The sequence below is a fragment of the Lipotes vexillifer genome, unplaced genomic scaffold, assembly GCF_000442215.2.
Source record: "Lipotes vexillifer unplaced genomic scaffold, Lipotes_vexillifer_v1.1 scaffold12, whole genome shotgun sequence".
Classification (NCBI taxonomy): domain Eukaryota; kingdom Metazoa; phylum Chordata; class Mammalia; order Artiodactyla; family Lipotidae; genus Lipotes; species Lipotes vexillifer.
In genome coordinates, this window is record NW_006796716.1 from 2,741,974 (window position 1) to 2,760,274 (window position 18,301).

At 41.6% G+C, this 18,301-nt stretch overlaps 1 protein-coding gene across 1 annotated transcript in view; it reads right to left on the reverse strand.

Moving 5' to 3' along the window:
- Positions 1 to 902: 902 nt before the first annotated feature.
- Positions 903 to 18,301, reverse strand: part of STYXL1 (serine/threonine/tyrosine interacting like 1) — a 33,509-nt gene continuing 16,110 nt past the window's right edge. The window contains exons 5-7 of the mRNA XM_007468799.1: positions 12,391 to 12,488; positions 10,668 to 10,780; positions 903 to 1,142 (exon numbers count right to left, since the gene is read on the reverse strand). Coding sequence (XP_007468861.1) covers positions 1,011 to 1,142; positions 10,668 to 10,780; positions 12,391 to 12,488 — 343 coding nt within the window. The 3' untranslated portion in view covers positions 903 to 1,010. The remainder of the gene's footprint in view (positions 1,143 to 10,667; positions 10,781 to 12,390; positions 12,489 to 18,301) is intronic.

Below are 18,301 nucleotides of genomic sequence, written 5' to 3' on the forward strand. Positions count from 1 at the left end.
GCTCTGCCCTTCCTGCCAGGAGGTCCCTAAGCCATCGCTCTGCAGCCATCCCAGGCTCTGTTCCAGTTCAAGTCCCGACTAAAGGCTGCACTGCCTGAAAAGCCCTTACCCCTCTGGCAAAACCCCACTCTTTGAGGGCGTGGGCTCCTGTTGGGGCACGGGGGAGTGCTACTCTAACGCTCTGCAAAGAGTCCTAGGAGGCAACATGGCGTTCACCTGTATGTCCTCAGCCCTGCGCAGGTGTCAGGAAATGTTTGCTGGATGAACATGGACCGACATGTTAAATTCTCCATCAGGCCCCTTGTCTCCTGACTCCAGGCCCGTTCTGTGGGCACTGCCAGCACTCAGAAGCGCAGTCAGAGGAAAATTCCTTTTGAGACCTGAGGAATTTCTAGAAACCTGGTTGTGAGGGATGGGAGGGTGAGAGTCTCTTCTTGGTGAACACAGCCAGGCAAAAATGAGTGAGGAGCAAGGAAAGGACATCTGTACAGGTGATGGGGCAGTAGGGATGCTGAAACTGGGGATGAGGCGAGGGTATGCCCTTGTGCCAGGAGCCTCTCAAAGCTGTGTAGCCTGCGGCCTGAGCCAAGGCTGAGCTTGGCATCTCTGGGGCTGGGGGATCTCCGCCCATGGGTGGGCACTGTGACATCAACTGTGGAACAACACAAGGCTGGGGGAACCCTTGGAGCTCCCACCAGGCAGCCTCCAAAGGGTCCACGTTATGGGGGACATGAGGGGCAGCTGCTCTGGTGCCAGATGCTCCTCCAGAAGCAGCCTCAGGAGTGCAGTGGGGGTGGGTCCACAATGCCCAGGGATGGGGGTTCTCGCTGAGCCTGAGCACCTCCTGTGCTGGCACAAATGAGGAACCTGGGAAGAACCACTGCAGGAGGCTGACACAAGGCTCCAGGCAGCAAAGGCCTTCTCATTCCTGGTTACACACCCTGGCCCACTACCCACAAAAAGCTCCCAAGGCAGGTTCTTCTGGACCCATAGCTGGGCCACAGAGAAAATCAGTAGAGTGGATCCAAGATATCTGTGACGATGTCTCCAAGGACAACCTTCTCCCACTCTGACAGCTGAGCCACCAAAGCCCGATTTGGACGCATGTTGGTTTTACACTTCTTGACATAGGCCCAGGACCTCTGTGAACCCAAGGAGAGAAAAGCAGACTTCAGGATTGGACCTGGGCCCTTACCACCTTGATCACAGCCAGCTCAGAGGGGACAGGAGGCACTTGTCCAGGGGTCAGCAACATAGCTTAAGGGCAGGACAAAGAAACAGCAGCAGCTTGGGGTTAATAGATTAAGGCAAGGAGTTGTAGGAGCTGGCTCTGCCTGGGGCAAGCCCCTTTGCATTCTGAATATAGAGACAGAAATCATTCTTATGTCAGATGGCTCCTGTGAAGGTTGAGAAAACATATGTGAAACCTCCTGTGGACAGGAAAGCACCATGCCCATGCCTGGCACTCAGTGCTGCCTCAACAAAGATGTGCATGGTAAGTGGATAAATGAATGGAAAGGGGAAGAGAACTTCGGCAAATTCTCTGAAGAAGAAAAACTGAAGCTGCCTTCTTTTAGGTGCCCACCCCCAAATGCAGGAAAGGTTATTACATGAAGGAAGGTGACCAGCTGGCCTCCATCTGGATTGAGGACAGAGGAAAAAGGAAAAGGCAAAAGCAGTTCCTCAACAAACTATGGATTAGAAGGAAACTATCTTAACATAATAAAGGTCATATATGAAAAGTACACAGGTAACATCATAATGGTGAAAGACTGAAAGCTTTTCCTCTGAGATCAGGAACAAGGCAAGGATGCCCACTTCCACCACTTCTATTCAACACTGTACTGGAAGTCCTAGACAGAGCAATTAGGAAAAAAAGAAAAGGCATCCAAATTGCAAAGGAAGAAGTAAAATTATTTCTGTTTGCAGATGACATGAACTTAATGATCTTGTATGTTGAAAACCTTAAAGATTAAACACAAAAAACTGTTAGAATAAACGAATGTAACAAAGTTGCAGGATACAAAATCAGTTGTGTATCTAACTAACAATGGACAAACAGAAAAGGAAATTAAGAAAATTTCATTTACACTAGCATCAAGAGAATACTTAGGAGTAAACTTAACCAAGGAGGTAAAAGACTTGTACCCTGAAAAATGCAAAATGTTGCTGAAAGAAATTAAAGAAGACTAAAATAAATGGAAAGACATCCCAGGTACATGGAATAGAAGATTTAATATTGTTAACATGCAAATACTACCCAAAGTGATCTAAAGATTTAATGTAATCTCTATCAAAATCCCAACAGCGTTTTTTGCAGAAATAGAAAAATCCATCCTAAAAATCATATTGAATCTCAAGGAATGCTGGAATAGCCAAAACAATTGTGAAAAAAGAGAGACAAAGTTGGGGGTCTCACACTTCGTTATTTCAAAACCTTTTAAGTTATTACACAACTATGATAAAAGAATATAGTACTGGCATAAAGACAGACATTTAGACGGGTGGAATAGAAGAGACAGCCCAGAAATAAATGCTCACATATGTAGTAAAATGATTTCAACAATTGTGCCAAAACTATTCAATGGAGAAAGGAGTCTTTTCAACAAATGGTGTTAGGAATACTGGATATCCACACGCAAAAGAATGAAACTAGTGTAAACTTACACCATGTACAAAAATTAACTCAAGATGATGAAAGACATAAAGTAAGAGCTAAAATTATAAAACACTTGAAAGAAAACATAGGGGAAAAGCTTCATGATATTGGATTTGGCAATTATTTCTTGGATGTGACACCAAAAGCACAGGCAATAAAAGAAAAAATAGATTGGTTTATATCAAAATTAAAAACTTCTGTACATCAAAAAAAACACACAAAACTTCTGTGCATCAAAAGACACAATCAACAGAGTGAAAAGGCAAGACACAGAATGGAAGGAAACATCTGCAAATCATATACCTGTTTATATTTCAACCTTATTTCAAACCTTTTAAGTTATTACAAAACTATGATAAAAGAATGTGGTACTGGCATAAAGACAGACATTTAAGACCAGTGGAACTGGATAGACAGCCCAGAAATAAATGCTCACATATATAGTAAAATGATTCCAACAAGGGTGCCAAAACTCTTCAATGCACAAAGTGTTAATATGAGGAATATATAAGGAACTTCTAAAACGCAACAACAAAAACCAAACAACCCAACTAATAAATGGGCAAAGGACTTTGAATAGACATTTCTCCTAAGAAGGTATATGAATGGCCAATAAGCGTGCAAAAAGATGCTTAACATCACTAATCATTAGGGAAATGCAAATCAAAACTACAATGCTATACTTCCCCAAACTGATTAAGATGGTACTATAAAAGGAAAGAAAAGAAGGAAGGAAGAAAACAACTGTTGGCAAGGATGTGGAGAAATTAGAACCCTTGTGCACTGCTGATGGAATGTATTAAATGGTACAGCCACTGTGGAAAACAGTATGGAGATCCCCCCAAAAAATTAAAATTAGAACTACCATATGACCCAGTAATTCGTCTACTGGGTATATACCCAAAAGAGTTGAAGGCAGGGTCTCAAAGAGATATTTGCACAACCATGTTCACAGCAGCATTATTCATAATGGCTAAAATGTGGAAGCAATCCAAGTGTCCATCAAAGAACAAATGGATAAGCAAAATGTGGTATATACATGCAAGGGAATATTATTAGCCTTAAAAAGGAAGGAAATTTTGACATATGCTACAACATGGTTAAACCTTGAGGACATTATGCTAAGTGTAATAAGCCATTCATGAAACAACAAATACTTTATGATTCCACTTATATGAGGTACTTAGTATAGTCAAAATTATAAAGACAGAAAGAAGAATGGTGGTTACCATGGGCTGGGGCAGGGGGGAGAATAAGGAGTTATTGTTTAATAAATATAGAGTTTCAGTTTTACAAGATGAAAAGAGTTATGGGGCTAGGTGGTGGTGATGGCTGCACATTATGAATGTATTTAACACTACTGAATTATATTCTTAAAAATGGTTAAGACAGGGGCTTCCCTGGTGGTGCAATGGTTAAGAATCTGCCTGCCAATGCAGGGGACATGGGTTCAAGCCCTGGTCCAGGAAGATCCCACATGCCGTGGAGCAACTAAGCCCATGCACCACAACTACTGAGCCTGCGCTCTAGAGCCCGTGAGCCACAACTACTGAGCCCTGTGCCACAGCTACTGAAAACCACATGCCTAGAGCCTGTGCTCCACAACAAGAGAAGTCACCACAGTGAGAAGCCCACGTACTGCAACAAAGAGTAGCCCCCGCTCACCACAACTAGAGAAAGCCCGCATGCACAGCAGCACAGCAACAAAGACCTAACGCAGCCAAAAAAATAAATAAATTTATTTTTAAAAAATTGTTTCAAAAAATGGTTAAGACAGTAAATTTTATGTTATGTATGTTTTTTTGTTGTTGTTTGTTTTTTTGCTGTATGCGGGCCTCGCACTGCTGTGGCCCCTCCCGTTGCGGAGCACAGGCTCCGGACGCACAGGCTCAGCGGCCATGGCTCACGGGCCCAGCAGCTCCGCGGCATGTGGGATCCTCCCGGACCGGGGCACGAACCCGTGTCCCCTGCATCAGCAGGTGGACCCTCAACCACTGCGCCACCAGGGAAGCCCCTGTTATGTATGTTTTAATGCAATAAAAAAGAGGGAAAAAAACTACGAGATACCACCTCACACCCATTAGGATGGCTACTATTAAAAAAAATAAATAAATAAGTGTTGGTGAGGAAATGGAGAATTTGGAACCTTATGGTACTATTTATGGGAATGTAAAAGGGTGCAGCTGCTATGGAAAACAGTGGTTCCTCAACAAAGTAAAAACAGAATTACCATATGATCTAGAAATTCCATTCTGGGTCTATATCCAAAAGAATTGAAAGCAAGTGGCCAGTGGGGCTTGTGTTCATGGGTTTAACAGGACAGTAGTAAACAAACAGTTCTTAACTGGATTATCAGCCCAGGGCTAAGTGCAAAGAAAGCATACAGAAACACCCTTTTTCCATTCTTCCCCTTAAAGAGATATATTTGCACACTTTAAAAGTTGCTGCCTGAGGGTCTGGCTTCCAATCAGCCTGAATCTAGGTGCAGACTGAGATCCTTCCCTTTGGAAGGCTGACAGGTCTTGGCACACCCTCAACTACCGGGAACCACTAAGAACAAAGTAGGCTGCTTGAACAATTACAAAGGCGTGAGAGATAACAAAGAGATAGGGAAGGGTTGGACAATATGGTTCATCTCTCACATGAGACACTAGGAGAGGTGGCTGTTTTATCTAAGGCATAGAAACCAACACAGAGGGTTAAGGAAAATGAAGAAACATAGGAATATGTTCCAAATGAAACAAAAAGAGAAACCCTCACAAGAACACTTTAATGAAATGGAGATAAGTGATTTACCTGACAAAAGTTCAAAATAACAGTCAAAAAGATGCTCACCAAGGTCAGAAGAATGCCTGAACAAAGTGAGAATCTCAATTAAGAGATAGAAAATATAAGAAAGTACAAAATAGAAGTCTCAGAGCATGCAATAACTGAACTGAAAAATACAATAGAAGGATTCAACAGCAGACTAGATGAAGCAGAAGAAAGGCTCAGCAAACTCAAAGACAGTAGAACTCATTCATTCAGAGCAGCAAAAGGAAAGAATAATTAAAAACAGTGAAGATATTGAAAAAGAATATATACATGTATAACTGAATCACTCTGCTGTATACCTAAAACTAGCACAACATTGTTAATTAACTATACTCCAGTATAAAAGTTTAAAAGTAAATTAAAAAAATCAGTGAAGATAGATTAAGGGACTTAAGGGACATCAAAAGGACCAATATTCACGTTATAGAGATCCCAGAGGAGAAGAGAAAGAGGAAGGGACAGAAAACTTATTTGAATAAATAATGGCTGAAAACCTCCTTATCATGGGGAAGGAAACAAACTTCCAGATTCAGGAAGTCCAGTGAATCCAAACAAGATGAACCCAGAGAAACCCACACCAAGACATTATACTTAAATTGTCAAAGCTAAAGATGAGGAAAGAATCTTAAAAGCAACAAGAGAAAAACAACTTGGGAACCCCCATAAGACTGTCAGCAGATTGCTCAGCAGAAACTTTGCAGGCCAGGAGGGAGTGGCATAATATATTCAAAGAGCTGAAAGAAAAAAATTGCCAACCAAAAATTGCTTTACACCTGGCAAAGTTGTCCTCCTTCAAAACTGAAGGAGAGGTAGAGAGTTTTCCAGACAAGCAAAAGCTGAAGGAGTCCATCACCACTAGGCCTTGCAAGAAATGTTTAAAGGGACTTCTTTAAGCTGAAATAAAAGGGCAGTAATTAGTAACAGGAAAACATATGAAACTATAAATCTCACTGGTAAAGGTAAATATATAGTAAAATTCAAAATAATCTAATGTAAAAGTGGTGGTTTAATAACTTCAGATGTATGGACACACACAGACTGAAAGTGAAAGGATGGAAGAAGATATTCTAGGCAAATGGAAACCAAAATAAAGCTGGGTTAGCTATATTTATTCAGACAAAAATAGACTTTAAGACAAAGACTGTAGTAGACACAAAAGTAGGTCACTATAAAGGGGTCAATCCAAGAAGAGAATATAACACTTATAAATATTTACATACCCAATATAGGACCATCTAAATATACAAAGCAAATATTAATAGTCCTAAAGGGAGAAGTAGACAGCAATATAATAATAGTGGGCTTTAATACCCCACTTTCATCAATGGATAGATCATTCAGAAAGAAAATCAGTAAGGAAACACTGGACTTAAGCTACACATAGACTTAACAGACATTTACAGAACACTCCATCCAAAAGCAGCAGAATACACTTTCTCTCAAGTGCAGATGGAACATTCTCCTGTATAGACCATATATTAGACCACAAAACAAGTGTAAATAAATTTAAGCTTAAAATCATATCAAGCAGACTTCCCTGGTGGCACAGTGGCTAAGAATCCACCTGCCAATGCAGAGGACATGGCTTCAAGCCCTGGTCTGGGAAGATCCCACATGCCACAGAGCAACTAAGCCCATGTGCCACAACTACTGAGCCTGTGCTCTAGAGCCCACAAGCCACAACTACTGAGCCCGCATGACACAACTACTGAAGTCCACCCACCCAGAGCCCGTGCTCCGCAACAAGAGAAGCCACCGCAATGAGAAGCCTGTGCACCGCGATGAAGAGTAGCCCCCACTTGCCATAACTAGAGAAAGCCCACACACAGCAACGAAGACCCAGTGCAGCCATTAATTAATTAATTAATTAAAATGTCAAAAAAATTTTTTTAGATCGTATCAAGCATCTCTTCTAATCACAATGGTATGAAACTAGAAATCAATTACAAGAAGAAAACTGAAAAATTCACAAGTATGTGAAAAGTAAATAACATGCTACTTAACAACCAATGGGTCAAAGAAGAATTCAAACAAGAGCTCAAAAAATATCTTGAGACAGATTAAATGGAAATATAACATACCAAAACTGATGAGATGCAGCAAAAGCAGTTCTAAAAGGGAAGTTCATAGCAATAAGTGCCTACATTAAAAATAAGAAAATAAGAAAAATAAAGAAAGATCTTTATTTTTTATTTAAAAAAAAGAAAGATCTTTTATTTCTTAAAAATAAGAAAGATCTCAAATAAATTACCTAACCTTACACCTTAAGGAACTAGAAAAAGAACAAACTAAGCCTAAAGTGAACAGAAGGAAGGAAATAACAAAGATCAGCGGGGAAATAAATGAAATAGTGACTTAAATTTAAGACAATAGAAAAGATCAATGAAACTACGAGCTAGTTTTTTGAAAAGTAAAACAAAATAGACAAAGCTTTAGCTAGATTCACCAAGAAAAAAAGAGAGAGGACTCAAATAAATAATACCAGAAATGAAAAAGGAGACACTAAACTGATACCACAGAAATACAAAAGATAGTAAGAGGGCTTCCCTGGTGGCGCAGTGCTTGAGAGTCCGCCTGCCGATGCAGGAGATGCGGGTTCGTGCCCCGTTTCGGGAAGATCCCACATGCCGCGGAGCGGCTGGGCCCGTGAGCCATGGCCACTGAGCCTGCGCATCCGGAGCCTGTGCTCCGCAAATGGGAGAGGCCACAACAGTGAGAGGCCCGCATAACGCAAGGAAAAAAAAAAAAAAAAAAAATAGTAAGAAATCAGACAACCTAGAAGAAATGGATAAATTCCTTACCAGGACTTAGCCATGAAGAAATAAGAAAATCTGAACAGACCAGTTACTAGCAAAGACATGGAATCAGTAATCAAAAACCTCCCAAAAAACAAAAGTCCAGGACCAGATGGCTTCACTGGCAAATTCTACCAAACATTTGAACAAGAATTAATACCAATCCTTCTCAAACTCTTCCAAAAAACAGAAGATGAGGGAACATTCCCAAATTCATTCTGTGAGGCCAGCATTACCCTGACACCAAAACCAGACAAGGACACCACAAGAAAAGAAAATTACAGGCCAATATCACTGATGAACATAAATACAAAATCCTCAACAAAATTTTAGCAAACTGAATTCAACAATACATTAAAAGGATCACACATCATGGTCAAGTGGGATTTGTTCCAGAGATGTATGGATGGTTCAACATCTGCAAAACAATCAATGTGATACATCAAATTAACAAAATGAAAGATAAAAATCATATGATCATCTCAAGAGATGCATAAAAAGCATTTGACAATATTCAACATCAATTTATGATAAAAATTCTCAACTAAGTGTGTACAGGGGGAATGTACCTCAACATAATAAAGGCCCTATATGACAAGCTGACAGCTAACATCACACTCAACAGTGAAAAGTTGGAAGCTTTTCCTCTAAGATCAGGAACAAGACAAGGATGCCTACTCTCACCACATTTATTCAACATAGTATTTCAAGTCCTAGACGGAGTAAGAAAAAGATATCCAAATCAGAAAGGAAGAAGTAAAACTGTCTCTCTTTACATGCAACATATATATAGAAAACCCTAAAGACTTCACAAAAAAACTGTTAGAACTAATAAACAAATTCAGTAAAGTTACAGGATACAAAATCATTATACAAAAATCAGCTGTGTTTCTATACACTGATAACAAACTATCAGAAATAGAAATTAAGAAAATAATCCCAATTGCATCAAAAAGAGTAAAATACCTAGGAATAAATTTAACCAAGGAGGTGAAAGACTTGTACACTGAAAACTGTGATGCTGATGAAAGAAATTAAAGAAGACACAAATAAATAGAAAGATCTCCATGCTCATGGATTGGAGGAATATTGTTAGAATGTCCATACTACCTAAAGCAATCTACAGATTGAACACAATCCCTATCAAAATCCCAATGGTATCTTTCAGAGAAATAGAATAAACAATCCTAAAACTTGTATGGAACGACAAGACCCCAAATAGCCAAAGCAAACTTGAGGAAGAAGAACAAAGCTAGAGGCATCATGCTTCCTGATTTCAAACTATATTACAAAGCTATAGTAATCAAAGCAGTATGGTATTGGCATAAAATATATATACACATAGATCAATGGAATAGAATAGAGATCCCAGAAATAAGCCCATACATATATGGTCAATTAATTTAGGACAAAGGAGTTAATAATATGCAATGACAAAAGAACGATCTCTTCAATAAGTAGTGCTGGGAAAATTGGACAGTCACATGCAAAAGAATGAAACTGGTGGGAATTCCCTGGCGGTCCAGTGGTTAGGACTCCATGCTTCCACTGCCAGGGGCTCAGGTTCAATCCCTGGTTGGGGAACTAAGATCCCGCAAGCTGCACAGTGTGGCCAAAAAACAAAAGAAACTGGACCACTATCTTACACCATACACAAAAATCAACTTAAAATGGATTAAAGGCTCAAATGGAAGACTTGAAATCATAAAACTACTAGAAGAAAACATAGGTGGTAAACTCCTTGACATCAGTCTGGTGGTAACTTTTTGGATTTGACACCAAAAGCAAAGGCAACAAAAGCAAAAATAAACAAGTGGGACTACATCAAACTAAAAGGCTTCTGCACAGCAAAGGAAACCATCAACAAAATGAAAAGGCAACCTAAGAAACGGGAGAAAATATCTGCAAATCATGTAACTGATAATGGGTTAACACCCAAAATATATAAAGAACTCATACAACTCAATAGCAAAAAAACAAAAAAATCTGATTTTTAAAAGGGCCAAGATTCTGAATAGACATTTTCCCAAAGAAGACATACAGATGGCCAACAGGTACATGGCAACAGACAAAATGCACCTCCCTTGGAAAACCCTGAACAAACACTGGTACACAGACTGACAGCATTGGGGGACACACAGATGGTGCTGCTGGCCACAGCCTTGCCCAGCTTGAGTCCCTGGGCCTGCCCTGTGTGCCCAGCCTCAGGTCTCTAACCCAGATCTCGGGTTCCTTCCCTTGGATGTGGTATGCTGGGTAAAGCCCTGGACTTGGGGCTCCACTCCCTGACCCTTTCCTTCCAAACCCCCCACCCCCAATTAAGGCCCCAAGTCGGTGCTGGAGACCCATTCCTCTGAGGCACAGCTCTGACCCCACCTCCTGGACCAGGGAATACATACCTTCAGGGTCTGCTCATTTTGGTGCATAAGGTAGGCCAAGATGGCCGCACAGCTACGACTGATGCCCATGGTGGAAAAGACCAGGATGACAGAGCCAAGCTCCAGATGAACTTCTGCAAAAGGAAGGAAAGGTGTGAGGTTGTGAGTGGCCCCCTTCCTTGTGGGTCTGTAAGATGACTGGCCTCAGTGGGTCCAAGAGTAGGTTCAGAACCAGCACACCATGGTCTAGGCAAGTCACATGACATCTCTAGGATACGGTTGCATTGCCTGGCAAATGGGGACCCTCAGACTTAGCTGGCAGTTCAAGAGAATCACGCCTGGGCACTCAGCATTATCATGCAAAGGCTGTGAATTTTTCTGGGCTATGCAGGCTTCCATCCCAGGAAGGTCTGCTACCAGTTGACCTCCCCAGGTGGGGATAAAAGGACTACACCCCAAGGGCACTTGGGTGCTGAAAGAGGCAGTGTAGCCTGGATGTGAATCACAACCAGTAAGTACTGGCTGTTGGGCTTGGGCACTCTAACCCACAGTTTCCTCATCTGGAAAATGTGACAACAGTTTACTACCTACCTGATAAGATTTTGCACTGTGCTTAGCCCAGTGCCTGGCACACAAGTGTCAGCTAAGCACACTCAATAACGCCCCTGGGGCTGTCCATCTCACCCAGTGAGGGGTGGGAAGGAAATCTAAGCTGGCATCTTAGGCTGGTTGGCAACCCCCAAGAACTGAAGATAAATATACCAAGTGCAAAATCACAGACTGTCAGAGCTGGAGGATGACTCAGATGATTAAGGCCAACTGCCTCATTGTATGGATAAGGAAACTGAGGCACAGAGAAGTTAAGGGCTGGCTCAGAGCCACCCAGTGAAGTGGAGCTGGAGAGGGGGCTTCTTTGGGCCACAGGGCTCTGCCACCCCATGATGGGACCCAGGGCAAGTCTCAGTCTCAGCTCCTAGGCAAGTGATAGTTATAACCTCCCAGAAAAATAAAGGATGTCTGGGCCAAAATGCCATTCTCAGGCTGGGGACTGTGTTGGTGCTGAGCAGGCCGTCCTGGGGTGGGCCCCTAACCGGACACAACCTTGCTCTCTCCAGGGATCTTGCTCTCCTTAGGATGACTGAAAACTCCACCCTCAGTGAGGCAAGCGGCCGGTGGGCACTGCTGTGTGTGGTAGGAGAACAGAAGGGGCACTGGGCCCACACACTGGGGACCATGAAATTCAGAGACGGAGGGGCTCTGGAGTCCTCCTTCTAGCCCACCACACTGACCAGATAGGAGGGTCGGGACAGAATGAGATTCACCTGCAGGTCACCAGAGCCTAGCCCGGAGCAGGCCTTCATGAACACATGCACCCAGGATGGGCCAGCACCCTCATTTCACAACAGGCACAGTGATGCCAAGACTGTAGCTTGGCCAGGCATGAGAGGGCATAGCGATCCAGCCAGGGCCAGAACACAGGGCACTCAATCCACAGTCTGGGGGCTCTCATTTGGCCCCACTGCTCCCAAGGTAAACGCATCGCTGCCCATATTTCCAAGGACCCCCAGGGGGGCAGGCTTGTCCCAGGGCTTGGCCACACCTGGCTGGGCATGTGCTGGGCCCTGCCCTTTTTCTCCTGAGTGCTGGGAGTGGCAGTCAGCAATAGGCATGTGGATGAGGTACCACAGCCCCTCTGCTCCCTGGGCACAGACCAGCTGCTGCCTGGTTAAAGAATGCTCCTTACCAATGAAGTGACAGAGGTGGCGTAAAAAGGGTGTAATGTTGGCTTCCAGGGAATCTTCTATCTGGATGTGCAGAAGCTTGTCGGCGTCACCTACAAAACTAAATGGAAGAAAAGCACAGGTGATCAGGCAAACTCACACAGAGCCCTACTGTGGCATCCTTCACCCACAGCAATGGGATCATAGGGGAAGGAGGCTGAACTAGCATCAGGGACATGTGGGCAAATAAATGAACCCCTCTCAAAAAAAACAGCACCTACCTCATAGGGGTGTTGTGTAGATTAAGTCAATTAATCTATGTAAAGCATTCAGCAATCTACTTGGCACACGGTAGTGCCCAATAAATGTGACATTATTATTATTAAACAAACCTGATGCTTTCCTAGAATACAGCGAAGATAGTGAGGGTGGAAAGGAATATGTAATGAATCTACTAAGTTAAATGGAGAAAGCAAGGTGAGAAGGATGGAGAGTGGTGGGCCTGCTATTTTAGATAGGATGGTCATGGAAGGCTTTACTGAGGAGGTAACATTTGGGCAGAGGTTTAAAGGAGGTGACAGAACAAGCCAGGCAGTTATATGAGGAAAGAGTGTTCCAAGTAGAGAATACAAGTGCAAAGGCCCTGAGGGCAGTATGTTTCATATGTTTGAGAAACAATAGGGAGATCAGAGTGGCTAGAGCTTTATGAACAAGGGGGAAAGAGGAGGGAGATGAGGTATGTGGCATGTTTAATGAGAAGATGCCCACAAGGAGCTTGGCACAATGCCTAGTGTGCAGTGAGCACTTGGTAAATGTTATTTATGAAGACTGTGGCCTACTGGTGACATTCATTCACTGTGGTATGCAGAAAGTTGCAGCAGATTCAGAAATGAAAATATCCTGGTTTAGTTTCTGCATGAGCACTTGCTGTGACAAATACAAGCGCAATTCACCCTGCATTCATTCATTCGTCCATCCATCCTTCCCTTCGCCCTCATCCCTCTCTCCCTCCCCACCTGACCACCCATCCACCATCCATTCATCCATCTATCCCCAACCATTCATTCTTTCCTCAGATACTCATTCAATGCCTATTGTGTGCCAGACCTTGAGCTGGACCCTAGTGGACACAAGATGAATCAAATAGGGCCCCTCCCAGCTTCAAGGAGCTCCCAGTCTGACGGGGGAGGCAGACACATAAACAAATGGCCCCAATCCAACTGGCTAGGTTTTAGGATAAAGACCTGCACGTGCTACTGAAGACGAAGGGCAGGGAAAAGTCGAAGGAGCTGGGGAAAGCCTTACAATGGAGGAGACATCTGGGTGGAGAAGACTGAAGGATACAAGGTTAATATACACAAATCAACTGGATTTCTATATACTAGCAACAATCAGAAATTTAAATTTTAGTTGATTTTTCTTGGCTATGCCGCACAGTTTGCGGGATCTTAGTTCCCCGACCAGGGATTGAATCCAGGCCCCAGGAGTGAAAGTGCGGAGTCCTAACCACCAGCAAATTCCCAAGAAATTTATAATTTAAATATACCATTTATAATCACATCAAAAATATCAAATACTTAGGAAGAAATGTGATACAAGATGTGCAAGAACTGTACACTGAAAACTATAAAACATTGCTGAAAGAAACCAAAGAGCAAAGTAAAGGGAAAGAAAGATAGACCATGTTAATGAATCAGGAGATTCAACATTTTTAAGATGTCAATTCTTCACAAATTGCCCTATGGAATCCATTCAGCCCCAGTCCAAATTCCAACAAGCTTCTGTATAGAAACTGACAAGTTGATTCTAAAATTTATATGGAAATTCAAAGGAAACAACTTTGAAAAAGAACAACAAAATTAGAGGACTAACACTACCTGACTTCAAGATTTATTATAAAGCTACAGTAATCAAAAGTGTGGAACCGATAATAAGGTCCTACTGTATAGCACAGGGAACTATATTGAATATCCTGTGATAAACCATAACAGAAAAGAATATGAAAAGGAATATATATCTAGAACTGAGTCACTTTGCTGTACAGCAGAAATTAACACAACATTGTAAATCAACTATACTTTTTTTTAATTAATTAATTAATTTTATTTATTTATTTTGGCCGTGTTGGGTCTTCGTTGCTGCGCGCAGGCTTTCTCTAGTTGCGGCAAGCGGGGGCTACTCTTCATCGCAGTGCGCGGGCTTCTCATTGCGGTGGCTTCTCTTGCTGCAGAGCACGGGCTCTAGGAGCGTGGGCTTCGGTAGTTGCAGCATGTGGGCTCAGTAGTTGTGGCTCACAGGCTCTAGAGCACAGGCTCAGTAGTTGTGGCGCACAGGCTTAGTTGCTCCGCGGCATGTGGGATCTTCCCAGACCAGGGAAAGAACCCGTGTTCCCTGCATTGGCAGGCGGATTCTCAACCACTGCACCACCAGGGAAGCCCCAATCAACTATACTTTAATAAAATTTTTTTTAAAAGAGAAAAACAAGTGTGGGAAACTGGTATAAAGAAAAACATAGATCAATGAAAAAGAACCAAGAATCCAGATATAATCCTGTACACGTATGGTCAACTGATTTTCAACAAAGGTATCAAAGCAATTCAACAGGAAAAGGATCACCTTTTCAACAGTGATGACTTCCACATGCAAAACAATGAACTTTGTTCCATATCAGGCAACATATACAAAAAGTGATTTCAAAATGTATCACAGGGGACTTCCCTGGTGGTCCAGTGGGTAAGACTCTGCGCTCCCATTGCAGGGGGCACAGGTTCGATCCCTGGTGGGGGAGCTAGATCCTGTATGCATGACACAACGAAGAAGTCCACATGCCACAACTAAGACCTGAAGCAATAAATATTTTTTTAAAACGTATCATAAAACGTGAAGGTTAAAACTACAAAACTTTTGGAAGAAAATATAGGAGAAAATCTTTGCATAATTCAAGTGTCCGTATATGCATGGGTCTGTGTTTGGACTCCATTTTGCTCCATTGGTTTACTTTTCTATCCTGCACCAATATCACAATGCCTTACTTGGTGTGGTTCTTTTTAAGTCTCCGTAACTGGTCAATTTTCCCATTTGTTGTTATTCACTTTTCAGCTATTTTTGCCCTTTGTATTTCCATATAAAATTTAAAATTACTGTATCAATTTTCACAAATCCATTGGAATTTTATTGGCATTCCATTGAATCTATAGATCAATTGGGCAAGAATCAACATCTTTACAAAATCGATTCTTCTAATCCACAACTACGGTACATCCTCTGTTTATTCAGGTGATCTTTACTAACATCCTCTAGCTATTCAGATAATCATTAGTAATTCACAGTAATGCTGTATACTTTTCTGTGTAGAGATCTTGCGCATCCTTCAATAGGTATAATCCTAGATATTTAATATTTTTGTCCTATTGTAAATTATATGCTTTTAAAATTTCAGTAAACTTATTTAAGTCCAATAATTTATCTGCAGGTTGTTTTGGCTTTTCTGTGTATAAAATTAGACTGTCTGTGTATAATGAAAGGTTTTTTTCCCTTTTGATTCCATTTTATTTCTTTTACTTGCCATATTTCACCAACTAGAACCTCCAGTACAATGTTAAATAGAAGTGGTGACAGTTGCATCTTTGTCTTGTTCCCAGGCTCAGAGGGAAAACTTTCAACATTTCATCATTGTGATGTTTGCTATAGAGATTTTTGTAGAATTTTATTTTTAGATCAAACAAGTTCCCTTCTATTCCCAGTTTGCGAAGATTTTTTTTTTTTTTTTTTTTTGCACGGGCTCCGGACCCGCGGGCTCAGTGGCCATGGCTCACGGGCCCAGCCACTCCACAGCATGTGGGATCTTCCCGGACCAGGGCATGAACCCGTGTCCCCCGCATCAGCAGGCAGGCTCTCAACCATTGCACCACCAGGAAAGCCCTAGAATCCCCTTTTACAGATGGTTATTTGTGCTTTCTCTCTTTTTTGCCAAGGGTTTATCAAATTTATTATTTTTGTAAAACTATTTTGACTTTCTAGATCCTATTTTATTGTTTCTAGTTCATTTTATCTGCTTTTATTATTCCTTCCTTCCTTATTTGAGTTTAGTTTGCTGTTTCTTTGGTAATTTCTTGAGATAAATGCATAACTAATTGATTTTTAGTCTTTCTTCTTTTTAATAGATGCATTTAAAGCTATAAATTTCCCTCTAAGCACAGCTTAGCTACATTCCACAAGTTCTGATATATTCTATTTTCATTATCATATAGTTGAAACTATTTCATAATTTCCATTGTGAGTTCTTTTTTGATCCATGAGCTGTTGTAAAATTTACTTCTAAGCTTCTAGGAATTTCCTAGTTATATTTGCAAATTATTGCTTTCTACATTAACTCCACAGTGGTTGAAAGCCAACTCTATATGATTTGCATCTCCTGAAATTGGTTGAATCTTGTTTTAGGGACTATCATATTGTCAGTTTTTATAAATCTATTTCTTTTTAAGTAAGCATTGGTAGCTTGAGTCTTTTGAGGAAACTGTTAATTTTTCAAATGTATTGGCATAAAGTTGCTCATAATCTTCCAAATTATTCTATTTTTAATTAAAAATTTTATTGAGGTCAGTGTAGATGATCATTTATAGTTTTGATCAAATTTGGAAAATTGTGGCCATTGTTTCTTCAGTGTTTCCTGTCTCCCCATTCTCCTTTCCTTTGGAGATTCTAATTACACATATGTTAGGACACCTGAAGCTGTCTCAGTCTCACTGAAGTTCTACCCTAGTTTCTTTTTTTAAGTCTTTTTCTTCTCTATGTTTCATTTTGTATACTTCTATTGCTATGTCTCCAAATTCAGCAATCTTTTCTTCCACAGTGTCTAATCTTTTAATTCTATCCAGTATACTTTTCATCTCAGACTGTACTTTTCATCCCTAATATAGCGCTAAGTTTTTCCTCACTACTGAAGCAGTAGTCTTCTAAGTACTCTGTTTGATGCACTGTATATTGTGAGTTTTGTTTAATCTGACTGGAAACACAAACTACTCCTGGCCCCACATAATCTCTGGGGATTGTACCACCTGTTGATTTCTATTGGTTTTTCTCCCTGCCTTGAGTAGTTTTCTCACATGCATGTGCTTATAAGTACTTAACTGAAGACACAGGAGGACTCTCTGCATATGTCCAGAGTCTGTCTTTGTACTCAGCTGTCTATTCTCCATGCAGGTCTCCTGCAAATTCTAGCCAACTCAACAGCTCTGAGTCCTCAACTCTGTACCCTCAACTCAGAAAGAATAATAGGATCTGTGTTGGCCCCCTCCCTGTATTGTGACCTGCAAACAATCTCCAAGCAATAAGCTGGTTCGATTGTGGAGCTCACCTTTTTTTTTCCTCTCAGGAATCATTGTCCTGTGCTGTCTGTTAGCCATTGTCTGAAAAACCCTTGTTTTAGATGCTTTGTCTGAGTATTTTTAGTTGTTTAAGGTGGGGTTGTAAATCTGGTGCCATTTACTTTATCATGGCCAGAAATGGAAATTCTTCTCACTTACATTCTTTTTCTTAAATTTATTTTTGGTTGCACTGGGGCTTCATTGCTGCACGTGGGCTTTCTCTAGTTGCAGTGAGCAGGGGCTACTCTTCATTGCAGTGTGTGGGCTTCTCACTGCAGTGGTTTCTCTTGCTGCAGAGCACAGGCTCTAGGTGCATGGGCTTCAGTAGTTGTGGCACATGGACGCAGTAGTTGTGGCACGTGGACTCAGTAGTTGTGGCTCGCGGGCTGTAGAGCACAGGCTCAGTAGTTGTGGTGCACGGGCTTAGTTGCTCCATGGCATGTGGGATCTTCCTGGACCAGGGCTCAAACCTGTGTCCCCTGAATGGGCAGGCAGATTCTTAACCACTGCGCCACCAGGGAAGTCCTCTCACTTACATTATTGAAGGATATATTCTCTGGGTACAAAA